The sequence below is a fragment of the Phascolarctos cinereus genome, unplaced genomic scaffold (assembly GCF_003287225.1).
Source record: "Phascolarctos cinereus isolate Bilbo 61053 unplaced genomic scaffold, phaCin_HiC Scaffold_1;HRSCAF=81, whole genome shotgun sequence".
Lineage (NCBI taxonomy): Eukaryota > Metazoa > Chordata > Mammalia > Diprotodontia > Phascolarctidae > Phascolarctos > Phascolarctos cinereus.
Genome location: NW_027555514.1, coordinates 271,519,842 through 271,538,626, shown reverse-complemented (window position 1 = coordinate 271,538,626; position 18,785 = coordinate 271,519,842). Strand labels below are relative to the sequence as shown.

General features: G+C 41.0%; 1 protein-coding gene across 1 annotated transcript in view; it reads left to right on the top strand.

Moving 5' to 3' along the window:
• The window catches only part of NUP37 (nucleoporin 37), a 44,330-nt gene that overhangs the window by 11,866 nt on the left and 13,679 nt on the right, over window positions 1–18,785 (top strand). The window contains exons 4-5 of the mRNA XM_020982352.2: window positions 451–523; window positions 1,470–1,564. Of these exons, the coding sequence (XP_020838011.1) occupies window positions 451–523; window positions 1,470–1,564 (168 nt within the window). The remainder of the gene's footprint in view (window positions 1–450; window positions 524–1,469; window positions 1,565–18,785) is intronic.

The following is an 18,785-nucleotide window of genomic DNA, read 5'->3' as shown; positions in this document are numbered from 1 at the left end:
CTGTGTGATTCTGGGCAAGTCGCTTAGCCCCAGCTGCCTCACCAAAAAAAGAGAAAATAACAAACAAAAAAAGAAATAAAATCTCTATTATATTTGAGTTCTGAGAAGTTTTAAGGTATTTTTGAAGGAAAAAAATTAGATTATATGTGTTGGGTCTTCCTGACGAATAATTATACTTCTGTGTCACATTTTATCATTGTTTACCCTCCTGGCTCCTGTATTTAGCTTTGCATGCATTTATCAATTGTCTTCCCAGCTAAATTGTAATTCCTTTAAAACAGACTGCCTCTTACATTTTTTATCCTTCACAGCCTTTAGCACTGACTACTTTGTACTCAGTATTGAATGGAAAATAAGTGGTATGAAGGTTTATAATGTCTGCTGGGTTTTTGTTTTTGTTTTTTTTTAGGTTCATTTCTGGTGACCATATATATATTTTTTTTCTCACAGATTTTGTACTGCAGCTGCTGATAGGAAATTGAGACTATTCACTTCAGATCTTCAAGATAAAAATGAATACAAGGTACATATAGACCTACAAGCCTTTACAAATCATTGTTCTGTATTTGTTTGCTTGTAAAATGTAATTTCTACAGTTTATTGAGTGGTAGAATGCTTACTGTTGAAAACATTGTACTTGTATTATCTGCCTAACTGGATCTTTTGAGAAGAATGTTTCACCAACTGTAAGTGTTTACTACCCGAGTTATTTTTTTAATTGTTATTAGCAAGAAGCAGAAGTAGCCAAAATAATTTCTTTAACCTTTAACCTGTGCTCTAAGTTGGGATCATTCTTTAGTAAAATGGCAGCTCTGGAGTGACTTCACGTGTGGGGTTTGGAGAAGCCCAGCCTCCTCCTCATCTTCTCCCTATGTGTGCCCTTCCACAGCCCTCTAGAAATCAAGGGCAGCCTCCTAACAGGGGCATGTTCAGTGCAGCGATTGGCCTTCGAGTTGAGCTGGCATATGACTCTGAGCCCTCAGACAGGCTTAGTCCCAGGTGACAGGGCTCCTTTCTTCCAGGTCCTTCCTGCTGTCATAATAAGGGCAGCCCCTGCATCGTTGAGAGAATGGGTAAGGGAGCAGAACAGCAAAATGTCCTTTGTGGTGGCCAGAATGTCCCCAGAACACATCTCTCTCAGAATGTGATTTTGTCATCTTCTACAGGAAGTAAAACAGAGGCAACAGGAGGTTAGGCAGGAGGAAAAGAATGGGGCATCTCCATTTTAACAAGTGCTGCACATTTGAAAATCAAGACCCAGCTACTAGCAGTGTGGAACTGTCAGCAGATTTCCAAGATAAACTGTGCCGAAAAGAGTGTGTGTGTGTGTCATGCTTGTAAAATATCATATTGCTTAAGAAGTGTTTCTAGAAAACAGTCACACACAGTAGAAGTTTTTGAGGCAAGGAAATGAAAATAGAAATGGAATTTTTTTCTATCAGGTTTTTGTTATTTTCTTCCCATGACAGGTTTTACCTGGTCATTCAGATTATATAAATGATTTGGTGTTTGCCCCCAAAGAAGGCCAAGAGATTGCAAGCGTGAGTGATGATCATACATGCAGGTAGGTCATATTTCTACAGTGAAACTGTATTTTGATAATCAAGAGGCAGGGTGTGTAATGGTTAGAAGCCTGATCTCAGAGTCAGGACTCCTGATTGGAGGACCCTGGCAGCTCACGTAGCAGCTCACGTAGCAGCTCAGGGCAGTAAACAAGGATTTCTCACCAAGGACTTCCTCTAGAAAGAGATCACTATTCCTGCCCCTATGCCAAATAAATAAATAAAATTAAGGAGAATTATATGGAAAACTATAAGAAGAAAAAAATACACACTATACAGAATAGAGAAAATTGAGTTTAAATCTTTGATACCTAATGTGTGCAAAGCACTCATATTGAATAATTTCAATCGGAATTGGGGTATGCATACATATTTCAGAGCCAGCAATAATGAAGTCTATTCCTAACTAACATATACTTCCTGTTTGCTTCATGCAAGCCACTTTCCCTGTGTGGTAATCTTGTTTGAGATATATAAAAGTACTCAAAATCTCCACTTTTTTTGTAAGGTCAAAAAGATAATGAAAAGCTATATCAAAGTTGGTTAGGAACCATTCTTTTAAAAAATGAAATTTGGGTTTGAAAATGAACTGTGACTTTTTTTAATTTTAAAAAGAAGCACCGCAAATTCATTCATCATTGTATTCCAGAATCTAATATGTGAGGCTTTCTGTGTGTAAGTGGATATAATTCACTTAAGGATCATGTATTTTGTTCAAGGTTGCATGCTGATCGGGTATGGGATGCTAATAATTCTAAAACCTGTGAATATCAGATAAAAATGCTAAAAGAGGAAGAGTAGGAAGGTGGAAGGAAGATGTAAAGGGGGAAGGAAGGGGTAGGGAGAGAATTGAAATGAGACGGATTAACTCATAGAGAAGAACTAATTTCCTTAATGATAAAATGACTTAACTTTATATAAAATTCATACCTTATACAATTTTGTTGTAGGATTATGTTTGGTGATAAGATACAGATTTATAGACTCCCTACCTGCATTTAAAATGTGAAATATCTATTCATATTAGCATGAAAGTTTCTTTTTTAGTTTGAAATTTTTTTCTGCTTTCTTCAAATTTATCTGTTTTCTAATGCCATCGGTAACTTTTTTTAAGTTGCAGAAGTAAGACTCATTTTGTATTGCATTATATGTATATTGGCATTTTCATGTTAGAAACCCAAAAGATTTAAATGTCACTAAAATTTCTTTCTCACTATGTACTGTTATCATTTTTGGCCTCCTCGCACATTCATTGACTGTCCATTACAAGTGTGGTATTTCCTGAGGAAAGACATACGGTCAGGGTGGGCAAAACCTGACTGAGTCCTGAAAAGCAAGTTTGGGCTGCGAGGGGAGGAGGCTTGGGTTTGGGGTCCTGAGAACTGGGTTCAGGTTGGACCTCTGCATTTATGAGCTGAGGAAAGATATTGAACTTGTCTGACTGTGTCTTGATCTGTCAGGCAGGCATCGTCAGACTCATACTGGCCACATCAGAGGGCTGCAGGGAAGACGTTCTGAAAGTCATGAGCGCTGTGAATGCTGCCTGTGTAGACATTAGACAGCCTCACTTAAGACAAATGCTTGGTTGTTCGGAGGTCAGACTCAGCAGATTGAAGCCTCTAGACTAGCCCTGAAGCTGGCGGGCTTGGGGGAAACAAGCCCTCTCAGGAAAGAAACAGTCAGTGAGCAACAAAGGGAAAGGCTGGGATCCCATACTGGGAGATCACTCCCAGTGAGCTGTGGTGCTTTGATTTGCCAAAGAGGAGTAAGGGCACATTCAGGTGGGCCAAGCCTGTTAGCAGGAAAGCCCAGCTATGTTGGCAGGGCCTCGGGGAGCAAGCCAGCGATCAGGGCCAGTGGAGAAGAGAGAAGCAGAGAGCAGATAGCACTCCAACCTGAGACGCAGAAGACAGCCATCCTGCTAGGGGGAGCACAGCGGCCATCTAAATTTAGTGTGACAGTGCAAACGTGACCGTGTCAGGGGCACCAATGGGGAGGCATTTTCTGCTGTTCCAGGCAGCAGGGGCAAGGAGGGCTATATTCAAAGAATGAACGAGACTCTGCTCTGTCCTGTCTATGTGACCATGGGGGCCATGCTGTTCTGAAAATGCATCAGTCACATACCTTTATTTTTAAAAGTTAGAGATGTTCTGCATTATAAATTCAATAAGGGGCAACTAGGTGGTGTGGTAGATAGAGCACCAGCCGTAGAGTCAGGAGGACCTGAGTTCAAATTCAGCCTCAGGTACTTGACACTTACTAACTTTGTGACCCTAGGCAAGCCACTTAGCCCCAGTTGCTTCACAAAAAACTACAATTTAGTAACAGGTGAACAGACTACATTAGAATTTTATAGAAGAGCTTGCTTCGATGGTGACCTCACACTTCTTGTCGTCCAAACTTTACCAACTCAGGAGCACAGTGTGCAGCAGCCGGCATGACAGGCTGTCTGTCTTCTAGCCTGTGCTTGTGATGGTGAGCTTACTCCTCTCCACGGGGAGCCCTTCCCTTTGTGGGCAGTTCTCGTTGGCTCTGCAGAAGGAAAGACTTCCTGAAAAAGCTGTACCCTGGAACTTCCACGCATTTGTTCTGCTCTCTTTGGCCATGCAGAACATGTCTAGTTGCCATTCTATAGGAACCCTTCAGGTACTTGAAAAGAATTATCAACTCATGCCCTCTTCCACCCCTCTTCAGATCTTTAGTTTTCCAGGCTCATGTCCATAGTTCTCTAAACCAATTCGTGGGTGACGGAGTTTTGATTCTCCTTGACATCCCTCCTTTTCCCATAATATCACTTGTCAGTATCCCTTCCAAAATGTGGTTCCTAGAACTGGACAGACTACTCTCTATGTGATCTCACCAGAACAGAGTACATTTACATTGGGGCCACTCCTCTGTTGCAGAAACCATACTTCTTTAAATTTGACCTATAATTGATAGCATGACCTTTTCTGTCGACCATATCAAACTGTAGCTCCTGCTGATCCTGCGGTACCATAGCGATACTCCGCCTTTTCATATGAACAGTTTTCTGGCTGTACTCCAAAGAGTCCTGCTGATTTTTTTTAGCCCAACTGCAGGGTTTCATATTTATACCTATTAAATTTCATCTCATTATCTTCAGTTCTCTATTTTAGACTATCAAGATCTTTTGAGATGCTGATTCTGTCATATCGGCATGTTAACAATAACTCAACTTTCTCATCTGCAAAAATGTTATCTCTGCCTTCATCTGTGTCACTGATAGAAATGTTGGAACAGGAAGTCCTGTGACAGTCCACTAGCAGGCTCTCATTCCAGGTTGTGCTACATCCTTTGATCAAAGGGCAGTAGTCAACTGTTTCCAAACCTACCCATTTAATCATTTTCCTCCCTTATATTTTTTATAAATATTGAAGAGCCTTTGTTAAACGTGATCCAGATATACTGTGTCCCCACCATTCTCTTCAACTATGGTAGTTTAGTCATAAAAGAAAATTAGTTTAGATTAATATGATTTATTCTTTTTTTAATGTAATGTGATTTATGTTATTGTGGCAATTTTTGACATAACATGAATAAATCATGTGTTTTCTTTTTAAAAATATTTATTTTCAATTAATAAATGTTTATTTTCTTCCCATCTATTCTCCACTTAAAAAAAAAGTGAAACAAAACCTTTGTAACGATATGCATAGTCAAGTAAAACAAGTTCCCACATTAACCATGTCCAAAAACTCTGTGACTTGTTACGAGTCCATTAGTAGTTAGGAATTGGAAAGCCTGTGTTATCATTGGTCCTCTAGAGTCACAGCTGGTCAATGCATTGTTCAGAGTTCTGGAGCAACTTAGCTTATTCTCAGCGAACCCATGTTGACTCACTGTGATCTTCCCCATGTAGATGTATTTAAACAGAAGGACAAAGCTCATCGCATTGTAGTTCTTTTAAAGTGGATTATCAAATTCTCTTGAGTGAATAGATCTATTGCCCAGCATGCATTACAGATAATGGGCATATAAATGTTTAAAGGAATAGGATAAGGCCTAATGTTCATTGAAAAGGTGTAAACAATTTATAATCAAAGGTAGTTTATAGAGCCACGTGTATTTTCTTTGTATGCAAGGAATGAGACGTCATCAAATGCTTCTATGACGAGAAAACGTTACCAGTTCAATGGAAAGAATAATAGCCCACACAACAAGTTCCCTGGTACCCCCAAGATACAGAAAAATAAGAACAGGAGGAATGCTTCATCTTCTGTGAAATAAACAAATGAAAGTTCTCACAGGATGAGAAAGCGTGGCTGTCATCCCTCATTTTTGAAGAGGCTCAAAATGACGTCCCTTGTGTGTCCAGCTGTGGCTGATCAGACCAATACGAGCTCAGAATGGTCTACCACAGGTTGGGCACAAATAGTACATGTGAACAGTTGGGGTGGATGCTCTAAATTTGTGCATTTCATGTTTCTTTTGCTCTACTTCAATTCCTCTGATGAGGAAGCTTGGAGTATGGTTTTGATCTGTGGTATTGGTGTTTTCCACACCACTGAAATCATGAATTGCATCAAAGTAAATGTATTTTCTGATGACTGACAATATCTAGCAAAAAGCAACTAGCAATTCATAAACCTACAAAACAATATTATGGATTTTTTCAAAGATCTCCTTTCTAAGTAATATTGATGAAATTGGAAGTATGGTATAATAGAGTTCATCTTGAAGTCAGAAGGCCTAACTTAGAGATTGGGATCAGATTACAAACTTAAACCTACAAAGGTCAGGATGTGAAGGATAATAATCAATAAACATTAAGTGCCTACTATGTGCCAGGCACTGTGCTAAAACACTGGGGATACAAAAAGAACTAAAAGACAGTCCCTGCCTTCAAAGAACTTACAATCTAGTAGGGAAACAACATGTAAACAAATATATAGAAAGCAAACTATATATACAGGATAATCCATGCTGTTCACTATAGCTTTGTCCTCCAGTACCTGATTTCTTTTTGTAAGTCTATGTTCTTGATATAAAGTACTATCCCACTGTCCCTTTTTTCCTAGTCTGTTTCATTTGAAACAGTTATGCCCTTTCATAAAAATACTATAATCAAATCATATCCTAAACTGGTGATCATGAATTTACCTCCTTATGTTAAGATTAGTATTGTAGTTTATCATCCATAGTTGGTGCATTTGTGCACAAATGTTTGAGGCCATGAGTTTTATTATTGCCCTTCTTTGTGGATATCTGTCTCCTAAGAATTACTCTCCTCCACTGATTTTCCAATATCGTGTCCATTAACCTCTGTAGTAACTAGCTTAATGGATAAATGGAGGCCATCTTCTTCCTCTTCCATTTTCTGTTTAAAGCCCTTTTAATCATTCATAAAGTCTCCAGGTAAATGTATTCATTTTTACACACTCTTATTTGGCATGCCCCATTCCTGCTTCCTCTATCCCAAACCTTTGTGCACAGATTCACATTTCATTCTTCAGCACACTATCCAAGCTAGCTCTCTTTTATGAAGCTCCTCTTGTCTTTGGTTTGCAGCAGGGGTGAAAACACCAGCCAGATTGAGATTTTGAGTTTCTCTCCCAAGAATGCCGAATACTCAGCATCATTTTCAGGGTTCATGCTGGCACTAGCTCTCATTCCCATGTGAATACCCCAAGTGAGTGGTGGTCTTCATATTGGGCATGAAAGGGGAGGCTCTGGTTGAGTCTGGGGTGCTTCCCCTAGCAAAGCAAGATTTCCCTCCCTACTCCCTGATGTTGCATCATCTAGACTCCCAGTCAGTAAGGACCATCAGCCCTCAGATCCCACAAAGCACCTGGTTTTTCAGCTTTCTGATACAGAGATGGCAAGTATGTCACCCAAGTGCAGCCTAAACTAGATTAAAATCTAATTAGGAAATATTAAAGAAAATAAGTAAAAATATAATAAAATGTAGATATTATTACGTTTTAAAACTAAGGCCATATGTGGCACACAGGGATCATTACGTGTGGCTTAGTGGTCCTGTTTCTATTTGAGTTTGATGCTATTCTGATTTGTGTAGATACTATTTATGTTGGCTCTCCAAGTGCTTGTCATATCCTCCCCTTAGGCTATAAACTCCTGGAAAGTCAGTTGCTTGCCTTGTCTGTCTGAGGGCCTACAAGAGCATTCTACCAAGTATTGAGAAGGAAAGGGGAGGCAGCAAGGTGGGAGGGGGAAAATGATTGGATTTAGCAGTAAAGTAAGGTTTCTCCAAGGATGGGAGGGGACTTGGGCAGGTTTGCTTGGAGCAAGAGAGGAGCCAGTGGGAAAGAGTGCAGATTAGAGTGGGTGTCATGGAGGGCAGGAGACATCTGCATGGTGTAACAGACTGGACAGCACGGTTGTGACTTCCTCCGATACACTACAGCTGCATGTGAGTAGGAGGCAGTTGTTGGGGGTAATCCAGGCTTGGCGAGTAGCGAACAGTAATAAGACAGGTGGGCAAGAAGAACTATCTCACTGGTTTCCTACAGGATCAATATTGGGAAAGAGGAAAGTGGGCCCATAGTAGAGTTTGGTGCTTGGGTTTTCATCACCGAAGGGGCGGAGAGATTGGCAGTCAACATAAGAACAAAGAAGTGGTTTAAGGAAGGAGGGAAACATGGGGAGAGATGGAGAGAAATTCCACTGGATGTGACCTTCCAGTTACCCTGCAACTGTCTTGTATGTACATAGTCCCACCCATGTTCTCTCCCCATTAGAATGTGACTACCTTAAAAGCAAGGACCATGTTTTTTCCTCTCCTTGTATCCTCAAAGCTTACTGCAGTACGTGGCTTGATAAATGTTTGTTGACTGACTGAAAAGCGGTTATGATAGAAATTTCATAAATTTTGATAATGTAAATAGAACATTTATGGGTAATGGTAGAATCAAGGGTGTGCCCATCTTTTTGTGTGACTAGAGTGAAATGAAAATAGAGGTCACAGGAGTTAAAGAAGCTAAGTGAGAAACTGAAATTTGTATCCAAAAATGGCTCTTTCTCATCTGTATGCAATCTTGTGAAAATGGTCTGTGTGCATTTTGGAGTACCCTAATATAACAATACGAAAAGGTGATCTTTTGGAGCCCTTTGGAGATCACCTATAGTAGACCATATCTGCACTATCACATAAGGCATAAAGAATATCCAACCTTGCTATGTGTGTGCTCAGAGGTGGTTCTGTGTGTCAGCAGGGAACCTTAAAGGCTCTCTTCAAACAAGGAGTTTCCCATGCATGTTAAAACCATATCAGTAACCAAGAATCAGTAAGCGATATGATCATGGATAGAACTTTATTCATTGATTCAACAAGGGTCAGCATAAAGCAAGGCAAAAGCGCCACGTGCTTACTTGAGGTGTCAGCCCTGCCACAGAGAAAGAATCCGGTCTGACTCTTCTGGGACCTTGGACAGGTCATTTAAGTTCTTGGAGAGGGAGATGAAACTGGATTGCACTGAGGAAGTCGTGCAGTGTTTGCTGCCACAAAGACCCTCCTTTGGCACACTAGTGTAATCACAGCCATGTCTTTTACAGAGTTTACAGAAGACCTGTGTGAGAATTTAATAGGATGAGAAGACATGCAAGGGTTGCTATATGAACCAGTATTAATAATAATCTTGATTGGCATTTCTATAGTGCTTACTATGTGCCAGGCACTGTGCCAAGCAATTTACAAATACTGTCTGATTTAATCTTCACAACAGCCATGGGAGGTAGGTACTATTATTATCTCCATTTTATGGTTGGGGAAATTGAGGCAAACCAAGATGAAGTTGACTTGCCCAAGGTAACACAGCTGGCAAGTATCTGAGGCTGGATTTGAACTCAGGTATTGGTGACTCCAGGCCCAGTGCTCTGGGGCCCATCTCCAGTTGTCTGATCTATATCTTGCCACTGGACCTAGATGACTCCAGAGAGGAAAGTGAGCCTGGTGACTTTGCACAGTCCTCCCTCCCTCCCTCAAATCTGATTCACTTTCAAGTCATGGCATCACCTCCCTGCTGCCATGGTCCTCTTTGAGAAGGAAGGACAAACAACAACCCAGTGGTCTTATCTACCACACCACCTAGCTGCCTGTAGTAGAGGGGACATATCTACATACATGAGATCGTGGATCAATCCATCGGTAAATGAAAAGATATTTATTAAGTGCTTACTTTGTACGTGACACTGTCTTAAGCACTAGGCATACCGATAGCAGCAAGCACAACTGCCCCTGCCCACGAGGGGTTTGTATTCTGTTGGAGGTGAGGAGGCAGCCCTTGTAGGGAGCTAGTATTCTCAGGGGCAGGGAAGATACTGGCCAAGAAAGAGGTGGACTTCACTGGCTCTGAGCAGGAGAAACTGAAAGCCCGAGCCCAGGATCCCTGGAGGAGGAGGGAGGCCAAGTTCTGCTGGGAGGTGGAGGAGAACCAGAGTTCAGAGCTGTGGCAGAGTTGGCACTAGCCGAGTAGTTGATCCAGTGCAATGGCGTGATTAGGTTAGGATTTGTAATAAGATTTAAGCTCCCAAATAAAAATGGTTCCTGCACCTCAGTATAATGTTGCTGTGTAAAATTTCATCCACCTGCAATGTACCATGCAGGGACAGTTTACTTAGCCTCATTCTTTAATCCTGCAATTACTATGGTAGTTTTTATCGAAATTTAAACTTAACCTCTGTGGATCTCATGCTTCCTAGAAATGGGCTGCACCGAAGAATCACAAAGCAGCATTCAGATGGGAGTTTGGGTTTGTTTTAAGTCTCTGTGGGTGTGGATGGTAAAAGGTGTTTTCCTTTAAAGTTAAAACTAATATGCAGCATAGAGTTAAATTTGAGGCTACAAATTGGCCTCAAATTTTTTCTTGGAAATAATGGAATACTAATATTCCCCATGTGATATTACTGGTAAGTTTATGTTAAAACTTATTATATTGCAGAAAAATTTCTCCTATTTGCATTCTTTAAAAATGAAATCATCACATGTGATCTGTTGGAAAACTGACGTGGTATTTCAGTGGCGGTGGGAATGCATTGATTTTGGGCTCTCCACTGGCCCTGCTGAACTACAGACACAATCCAGCAGGTTTGTTAAGTACCTAAGTATCAGGATCTTGGAGGAGGTATGGTTTAGAAAAGACAGATGCCCTGCCCTCATGGGACTTGGTTTTATCTGAGACAGACACAGAAAAGTAGAACACATGAGCATATTGTAGAGGTGACAAATTTTTCAATATCCTCATCTTTCCAAAAATATATCTAATCTGAAAAGATGTAACATTCGTCCATACAAATTAAATCATGTTAATGATTCTTCTGTACACTGGCCTCAAGGTAGCTTCTCGCTTCTATAAAAATAAACTTTGTTTCACAACCTTGCTTTATATCTATTAGCTGTTTTCACAGAGCATTGATTAATCCGTTTCAAATAATTCCAGGAAACTAAGTTGTCAGACTTTACTATTTCCAAATTTATTAAAAATATTCTTCAGTGACTTTTTCCCTTCAGTTTTTTTTTTTGGGGGGGGCTAGGCAACAGGGTTAAGAGACTTACACCGGGTCACACAGCTAGTAAGTGTGTGTCTAAGACTGGATTTGAACTCAGGTCCTCCTGACTCAGGGCCAGCGCTCTATCCACTGCACCACCTACCTACCCCACCCCCTTCAGATTTTCATGAACTTAACTCAGATGTATGAGTTTGGTATTAAAAAAAAAAAAGCCTATGGCCTTTTACAGAGAATAGTTTTTGAAATGTTTAGTTTTTGAAATTAAGTGCCTACATGAAATTAAGACATTTTTCCCTGAAATTCTACCTAGTTTATTTTTTGAATCACATAGTGGTAATGTTTTTACCATTTAAGGATAAAAGAAAGATAGATTTATGCACTAATCACTTATTTTGAGCCCTTATTTTTATCTTAAAGTAAAACTGCTAATATTCCCAGACTGCTGTATTATAAGTAATGGTTGCATCCCCAGATATATATGTCACTTTTCTAAGTACTCATCACACAGCTTTTTAAGTGTAATCTTTGTCCTTCAGGAGTCTGTTTTTAGAAGTTCATAGACATTCACTAAGAAACTCTTCATAGCACACAATTTAACCAACCTATCCTTTTTTTTTTGTCACTGTGGCTTTTTTTCTCGTCAGTTTCAAAGCCGTTTTACGACCTGAAAAGGTAATTAATCTAGTGCTGCCCTTCCTAGCCTTCCAGTGCACTCCAGTAGAGGGTTAGCACATGCCCTGCTAATTCCGTGTTTTTGGTTATACTCTTCTTCCCAACTGGAATTCCTTCTTAACTCCCAGCCTATTCAGATTTTCCCGTTCATCATTGTCCTGCTTAAATTGTGCCTTTGTGGTGAAGCCTTCCCCATCTACTCTAACAAATGCCTTCTGATCCCTTTGCTGAACACTTGTAGTAATTTCTTCTCTAATTGCTTCTTATGGAACCTGAGTCATATTTTGCAAAGTCATGTGCAGAGAAATCCAGAGATGTCCCATGAAGCCTTCCTTGCCTCTGCCTGATGTGTTAGGATAACCACCTCCTTTGGTCCTATTTCCACATGAAAGGAAGTCAGCCCCACACACAGCTGCCACATTGCCATTGCTAAAACACATGCCTAACCATATTACTCCTTTGCTCAAAGAGCCTCAGTGACTCCCTTTTGCTGCCAGGATAAAACGTGAACTCATCAGCCATTTAAAGACCTCAGGTCTGGCTCCCACTATCTTTCCTGACATATTTCACGTAACTCGCACCTCACACTTACTATTTTCCAGCCAGACCGGCCTGTTTGCTGTTCTCTGCGCAATGGGCTGTCTCTGACCCCACGCCACTCTCATCCCAGGGATGCTCTGCCTTCCTTCTTCTTGCACACTCTGGCTCTGTCAAAGCTCAGGAATCACTTTCTGCATGCATTGATATTCCTAATTCCCTCAGGTGTTAGCACTTCACCCCAAAATTTCTATGCATTGATTTTGTATTTACCTGTTTGACCATGTAGTTTCTCCAGTGAAACGGAAGCTCCTTGTGGACTGACAGGCGTTAAAGTGCTCATTGAATTAAATTGAAAAGTCCTCTGGATTTTTGTAATCAAGGGTGGAGTGTCAAAGCTCAGTGATCATGTTCTTATTGAGCAAATATACGTTGTCTTTTTTTATTTCACAAGGCTCTTGGCATGTACTAGGTATTCATGAATCTTTCTTAATTGATTCATCTGAGTAAAGAAGGAAACAGATTGGCTTTTACAGTCAAAGATACAAACAAAATTAGGATCATATGGGCTGACCAGATGTTGGGAAATAATGGAAAAAAGGGCTAGGTAGTGTGAGGCCATATTATGGACAGACATTATCAAAAGATGTGTAGATGTGCAGGGGAATCTCTTTCCCTGACCTCCTCCCTGTTCCATTTATTTCCTTACATATTAGAGGAGGTGCCAGTCCGTCCTCCCATGCAACTCTCCAGTGTGGCCTTTAACCACTTTGATTATCTATCTCCAAGCTATTACTTACCATATTTTATTGTGTATTATAATTCAGCAGACAACCTAATTCTTTCATGAGGGTCATGGGATCTACCAGGTAGAGAAGCCAAGTGGATACAGATGTGATACCATCCATTTTCCTTTTGTCCGTATTGACAGAAACATTTGGTAGCAGGAATTTCCTTCTTCAGTGAACTCCCAAGCAGATAATTAGCCAGCCAAAAATCAAGAATAGAATAAAAAGAATAAATTATTACCCAAAAAGCTCCTTCTTTGGAATCCACAAAAGGAACTTTGCCCTCTACTAATTATCATTTTTAAAAGACCCTTGTGAATATCTAGGGTTCTGTCAATATTCCAGTACTGAATCTGCATAAATCCTTTCATCTCTTGAATATATGATTTTCAGAGAAGAGGGCAGGGGGAGAGTGAGAAAGAGCATGGAGATTATTTCATACACCACAAAAATCCTCTTTGCTCCTAAGTGAAATTAAGCAGTGGTTTTAACAGATAGCTTACCCAACTAGAAGCAAACTAGACATCTGATCTCTCCAGAAGTGACCTTGGAGCTCACCTAGTCTCACTCTTAAAGCTCCTTTCCGCTTTCACATCCTGTGAGCCACACCTAGTAGGCTAAGATTTTAACACTCTAAAGGATGTTTTCAACAGAAGCATTTCAGTAGACAGGATTCCTTATTTTATGTAGATCTTTGGCCATTGTTGAACCAGCTGGTTTCTGACAGCACACAGGTGGTGTTCTGTCCAGCAGTGTAGGCTTTGTTGTGTGTATGTGTGAGTGTGCTGTTTCTGACTATCATTATATCTTGGTTCTAGCAGCAATATAGAATCAGAGTTTATGCAGACCTATCCTGTATAATACCTATCATCTCTTTCACAAAGGGCATTAGAGCTCACTTTCCACTCCTGATTTTGCCCGCTGTTGAAGCTATGTAAAAACCAAACGGTTAACTACTTCCCCTAACTAAGAAGGGTTTCAGAAAGGGCATTCTTGCATTGGTATGAGAATAAGTGACCCATTCTCAGCATAGAGTAGCTTGCAGGGGAAAAATTTAGCAGGGGGCAAGATGAAGAAATTTGAACTGCTTCCCAACTCTTAAGTTAGATCTTCAAAATGTGGTTTCTTTTTTTTTTTTTTTTTGGTTTGAAATGAATCCCAGAATATCAGACACACCCATAGTCAAATGTAAGTACAAAAACACCATCTAAAGCCAAGTATAAATGATTTTTGGATTATCTGCCGTTTTGTATTATCCTTACCTCTATTTGTAGGAATACTCAAGAGTCAATTGAATTTAGTTAACAACAGGCAAGCCAGTATTCCAGGAAATCTTTTCAAATGACTATATGTTATTTGGCAGTGTTATCAAGCAACATTCTGATGGAGAGTTAAAAACAAAATGTCGTTTTTCCTCTAACCTTATTCGTTTCTATCAGGATTACCTCCATTATCTTCAGGCACCCGGGTTTGCAACCTTCAGGTGCCTTGACTTTTAACTCTCCCTACTCCCCCTGTCCCCATCCAGCCCGTGGCCAAGTCTTGTCGCTTCAATCTCCACGACGTTTTTACTCTCATTCCTCTCATACACCCTCTGCCCTAGCTCAGGCCTTACCACTTCTCCCCTGGCTTGTTGCCATGGTTTGCTCATTAGGTTCCCTGCATCCAATCTCTCCCCTCTCTGCTTTGTCCTCCACACAGCTGCCAGATGGATATTATAAAGCACAGGTCTGACCATGTTACTTCCCTGCTTCAGAAGCTTCAGTAGCTCCCTGTTGGCTGTAGGATAAAATACAAACTACCTGTTTGGGCATTAAAACTGTCATGACCTGGCTCTGGCCATTCTTTCCAGACTTGTTTCCCCTTAGTCATGCACTCAACATTCTGGCCAGACTAGCCTACTTGTACATGACATTCTGTCTCCTGCTATTCCCCTTTTCTGCCTTTTAAAATCTCTACTCCCTTCATGGCTCAACTCAAGTATCACCTCCTATAAGAAGCCTTTCAGGATTTATCCAGTTTTTAGTGCTTTTTAGCTCCCCTCCAAAACTCAGGGGCAGCTAGGTGGCGCCATAGTGCATAGAGCACCAGGCCTGGAGTCGGGAAGACTCATCTTCACGAGTTCAAATCCAGCCCCAGACACTTGCTAGCAGTGTGATCCTGGGCAAGTCACTTCCCCCTGTTTGCCTGTTTCCTTATCTGTGAAATGAGCTGGAGAAGGAAATGTAAATTTTCACTCCAGTGTCTTTGCCAAGAAAACCCCACAAGGGGTCACAGAGTCGGATGGGATTGAAACGACTCGGCAGCAATCTGTGTGTGATGCTGTGTTCTCCTGTTGCAGAGCCTGAGTCCCGTGAGGTCCGAGACCAGTGCCTGGCACTTAGGGAGCAGTTCAAGTGTCTTGGACTAATGCATGTGATGGGATGTTACATGCCTGAGATATGAGTCATCTCCCCGCCCCCCTTGGGTTCTTGATAAGTGCTTCCTGGCACCTAAGTTCTAAAGGAAAGGTATAAAATGCAACCATTTCTTCATGTCAAAGTACAATACCAAACATTTCTCTGGTTGTATTTGCCTAGATCTAGCTCTTGGTTTAACTCTTTGAAATGACTTGCAATTCAGAAAGCTAATACTGAATTGCAATTTTATGGCAAGTAGTATTGAAGAGCACAAGCTTTTCTGCATCTTGGTACACGGAGATCCACCATACAGGCAGTCCCCAACTTCCAAACAGCCTTTGTTCCAAAACCTGATCTGTAAGTTAGGGATTCAGAACTCATTTTTCCATAAAAAATGGTGTTAAAATGGTCAGACCAGGCCACAAAAGCCAATTTAACCCATAATGCCTGAAGTTAACCACTGTTTAGAACATAGTTTCTTTGGGAAATCATATTCAGAGTTGAATGTTAGCAACCTATTTCTTCCCCACCTTTCCCCTCTCCCCACTTAAGGAGCTCCTGCTTCCCTTCATACTCCTTCTGTGAAGGCCTGGGCCCCAGTGTCCCCCTTTCTTTTTCTCTGAGGATTCAGGGCCTGCCCACTTCTTCTAACACTTCTGTCAGAGTTTTGAATTAGTGTGCCTTCTCTGGGCATGCTTCAATTGAACACCTACCCTCCCATCCCTGAGGCACCATAAGTTTTGAGGTTATCTAAACCATAGAGAATGTAGAAACCCAGGGGAGCAAGTGTAACCAGGTGAAAGTTGTGCTTTGAAGAGGCCTCATCAAAGTCCGTGGGATTTGTTGGAGTGTACGTGGAGCTAGGGTGCTGTTTGCTCTCTGGGTTGGAGCCTTCCTACAGGACTCGTTAATTGATTAGGCTTTCTTCAGCCCACAGCAGTAACTGGCCCAGACAGGTTCCTACTTCAGGTTTTCCCCATCACTGCCACCCCCTGAGTAGTTTTTCTGTTGTTCTTCCAGGTGGAACTTAGTGAAAAGACTAAAGGATGATGAATGCTATCTTAGCAGCCCAACCAAATCATCCAACAAACACTTATTAAGCACCTGCTGTTTCCAGGCCCTGGGGATACAAATACAAAAAAAAAAATTGCAACTGTTCTCGAAGAGTTTACATTCTCTCAGGGAGACAAGTACATAGGATCTTCTTTCCACTGCCACACACACTACCTTTCCCTTTCACCCTGATGTCACATTGATAGGGCATTTGCTATCCCCATCTAATAGGTAATAGACTATGGTTTGGTGAAACTGACACACTAGTACATTCAGAATAAGACTCCAGGTCTTCTGGCTCCTTCTCTACTGTACTCTGTTAGGCCTCCCATAGGTTTTTTCCTTTGGCTTCATAAAGGCTGGGCATGCTGAACCAGCCCAAAGGATGTGCATTTCAAATCACATCTCCAGGAATGTGCAGGGCTCAAAATGATTCCACTTTTCCTTGGCAGATAGAGTTAGCACCAAGGATGCAGAGCTACCTGACCAAAAGCTCACCAGGAATAGAGAACAAAGATATTTAAGGAGCAGTATTGTCCTGCTACCCAGCTGGAAACAGGACCTCAGTCCTCCAACTTATCACATGTAGGCTTTGAATGTTGTGTGGCTGGTACCCAAGAACATCTCTTGACACTTACACAGCCAGCCTTTCTCCTGTGTGTGTGTGTTTCCTGCATACATTCTAAAGTCTAAAGGGTCATGAGCATGCCTCAGATTTTCTTTACACCCACTTAGAACTATAGACCTTTACCTAATGCTAATAAGGAAGCCATGTTTCTCTTATAGTCCATCTAGGATGTTAGCTGACATTGTCAATTTTGGGGTGGTTTGTTGTTGGGGCTTTTTTCAGTGCTTCAGAAGCCCTTAAAAGGGACCTACTCTAGGATCAGAGGCAGAGAAATTGTTTTTACTACAACCTGTGAACATTCTTAAATAAATCAATTTTGTTCCTTGTTAGCCTGATTTTATTGGAAAACTTGCTCTCAGTATGAATTTTTTAAGATTCAAATTCATTCCATGACCAAACAGGGGTTTTGAATCACACTATTTGCATACTTGTAAGGAGATGTAATGGTATTTAAGAGGTTTGACCATTAAGGCTGTTGTGGTTAATTCCTCAACCTGGCCAGAATCACCACACCTTTTGTATGGCCAACTCTTGCAATCTTTAAGAAATTGTGGCTAGTTGGGATTTTTTTTAAAAAACGCTTTCACAGTTGTATAATAGCTCAGTTTGAACATCCTTTACTCTTGATAAAAATCATTAATATCAAGTTTTGTCCTAGTCTTTTGTTGATTTTATTAGCATAATTTACATGTAAGAAAGCTGAATAATGTCAGTGCCTTGTTTAAAGTTTGACACTGTTTATTTTGAGTAAGACCGATCAACTACTGTGTATACTAAGCACTGAGTTAGTACAAAAAGTGAACAATACCTGTTTGCAGAGAGCTTTCATTCTAATGGGGAAGACAGCAAGCACATAAAAATATGTATAAAATGTGCAGCATCAATATAAAACAAATGAATATAAATTTTATGATTTTTATATTTTAGAAACTGTTCTGTTAAGACAGAGGTCTCTTGGGAGAGTCGTGGGTGTGTGCCTTAGAACCATAGAATATTAAAGGTAGAGAGGACCTTGGAGATCACCCCAGCCCATCAGTATCATGAGTAATGGTGCCCCCCAGGGGCAGGTAGGAAGACTCACACGTTGAAGATGTGAATGCAGGTGTAAGTTCCACAGAAGTTGCTGCACACCCAATGAGAACTCCCAGCACCCTGTGAGAATAAGCCATCTAGTCTGACAACAACCCCAATGCACCCCTATCACAGGACAGGAATTTGAAGCCTTCAGAAGGAAAATGGCTGACCCAGTTTCTTGAGCAAGTTCTACACTTTGCTTGGTCATTTTCTGCTTCTTCTGTGAACAGTGGAAAAGTCTGCTCAAACACAATGACTGTCAGATCAAAGCTATCAATCGATTCAGTTCATTTACACCCAGCATTGAAATGGAGGAAGTTCTTGCTCTGTTAAGAAACTGAACAAGGAGGGGCAGCTGGTGATGCAGTGGATGGAGGCCAGTCAGGGAGGCCTGAGTCCAAATCTGGTTTCAGATGGTTATGTGTCACACTACTTGTGTGACCTTGGGCAAGTCATTTAACCCCTCTGCCTCAGTTTCCTCCAATGTAAAATGGGGATAGTAACAGCATCCGCCTCACAGGGTTGTTGTGAGGATCAGATGAGATAGCTTAGTGTCATATCTGGCTCATAGTCAGCTTTTTAAATA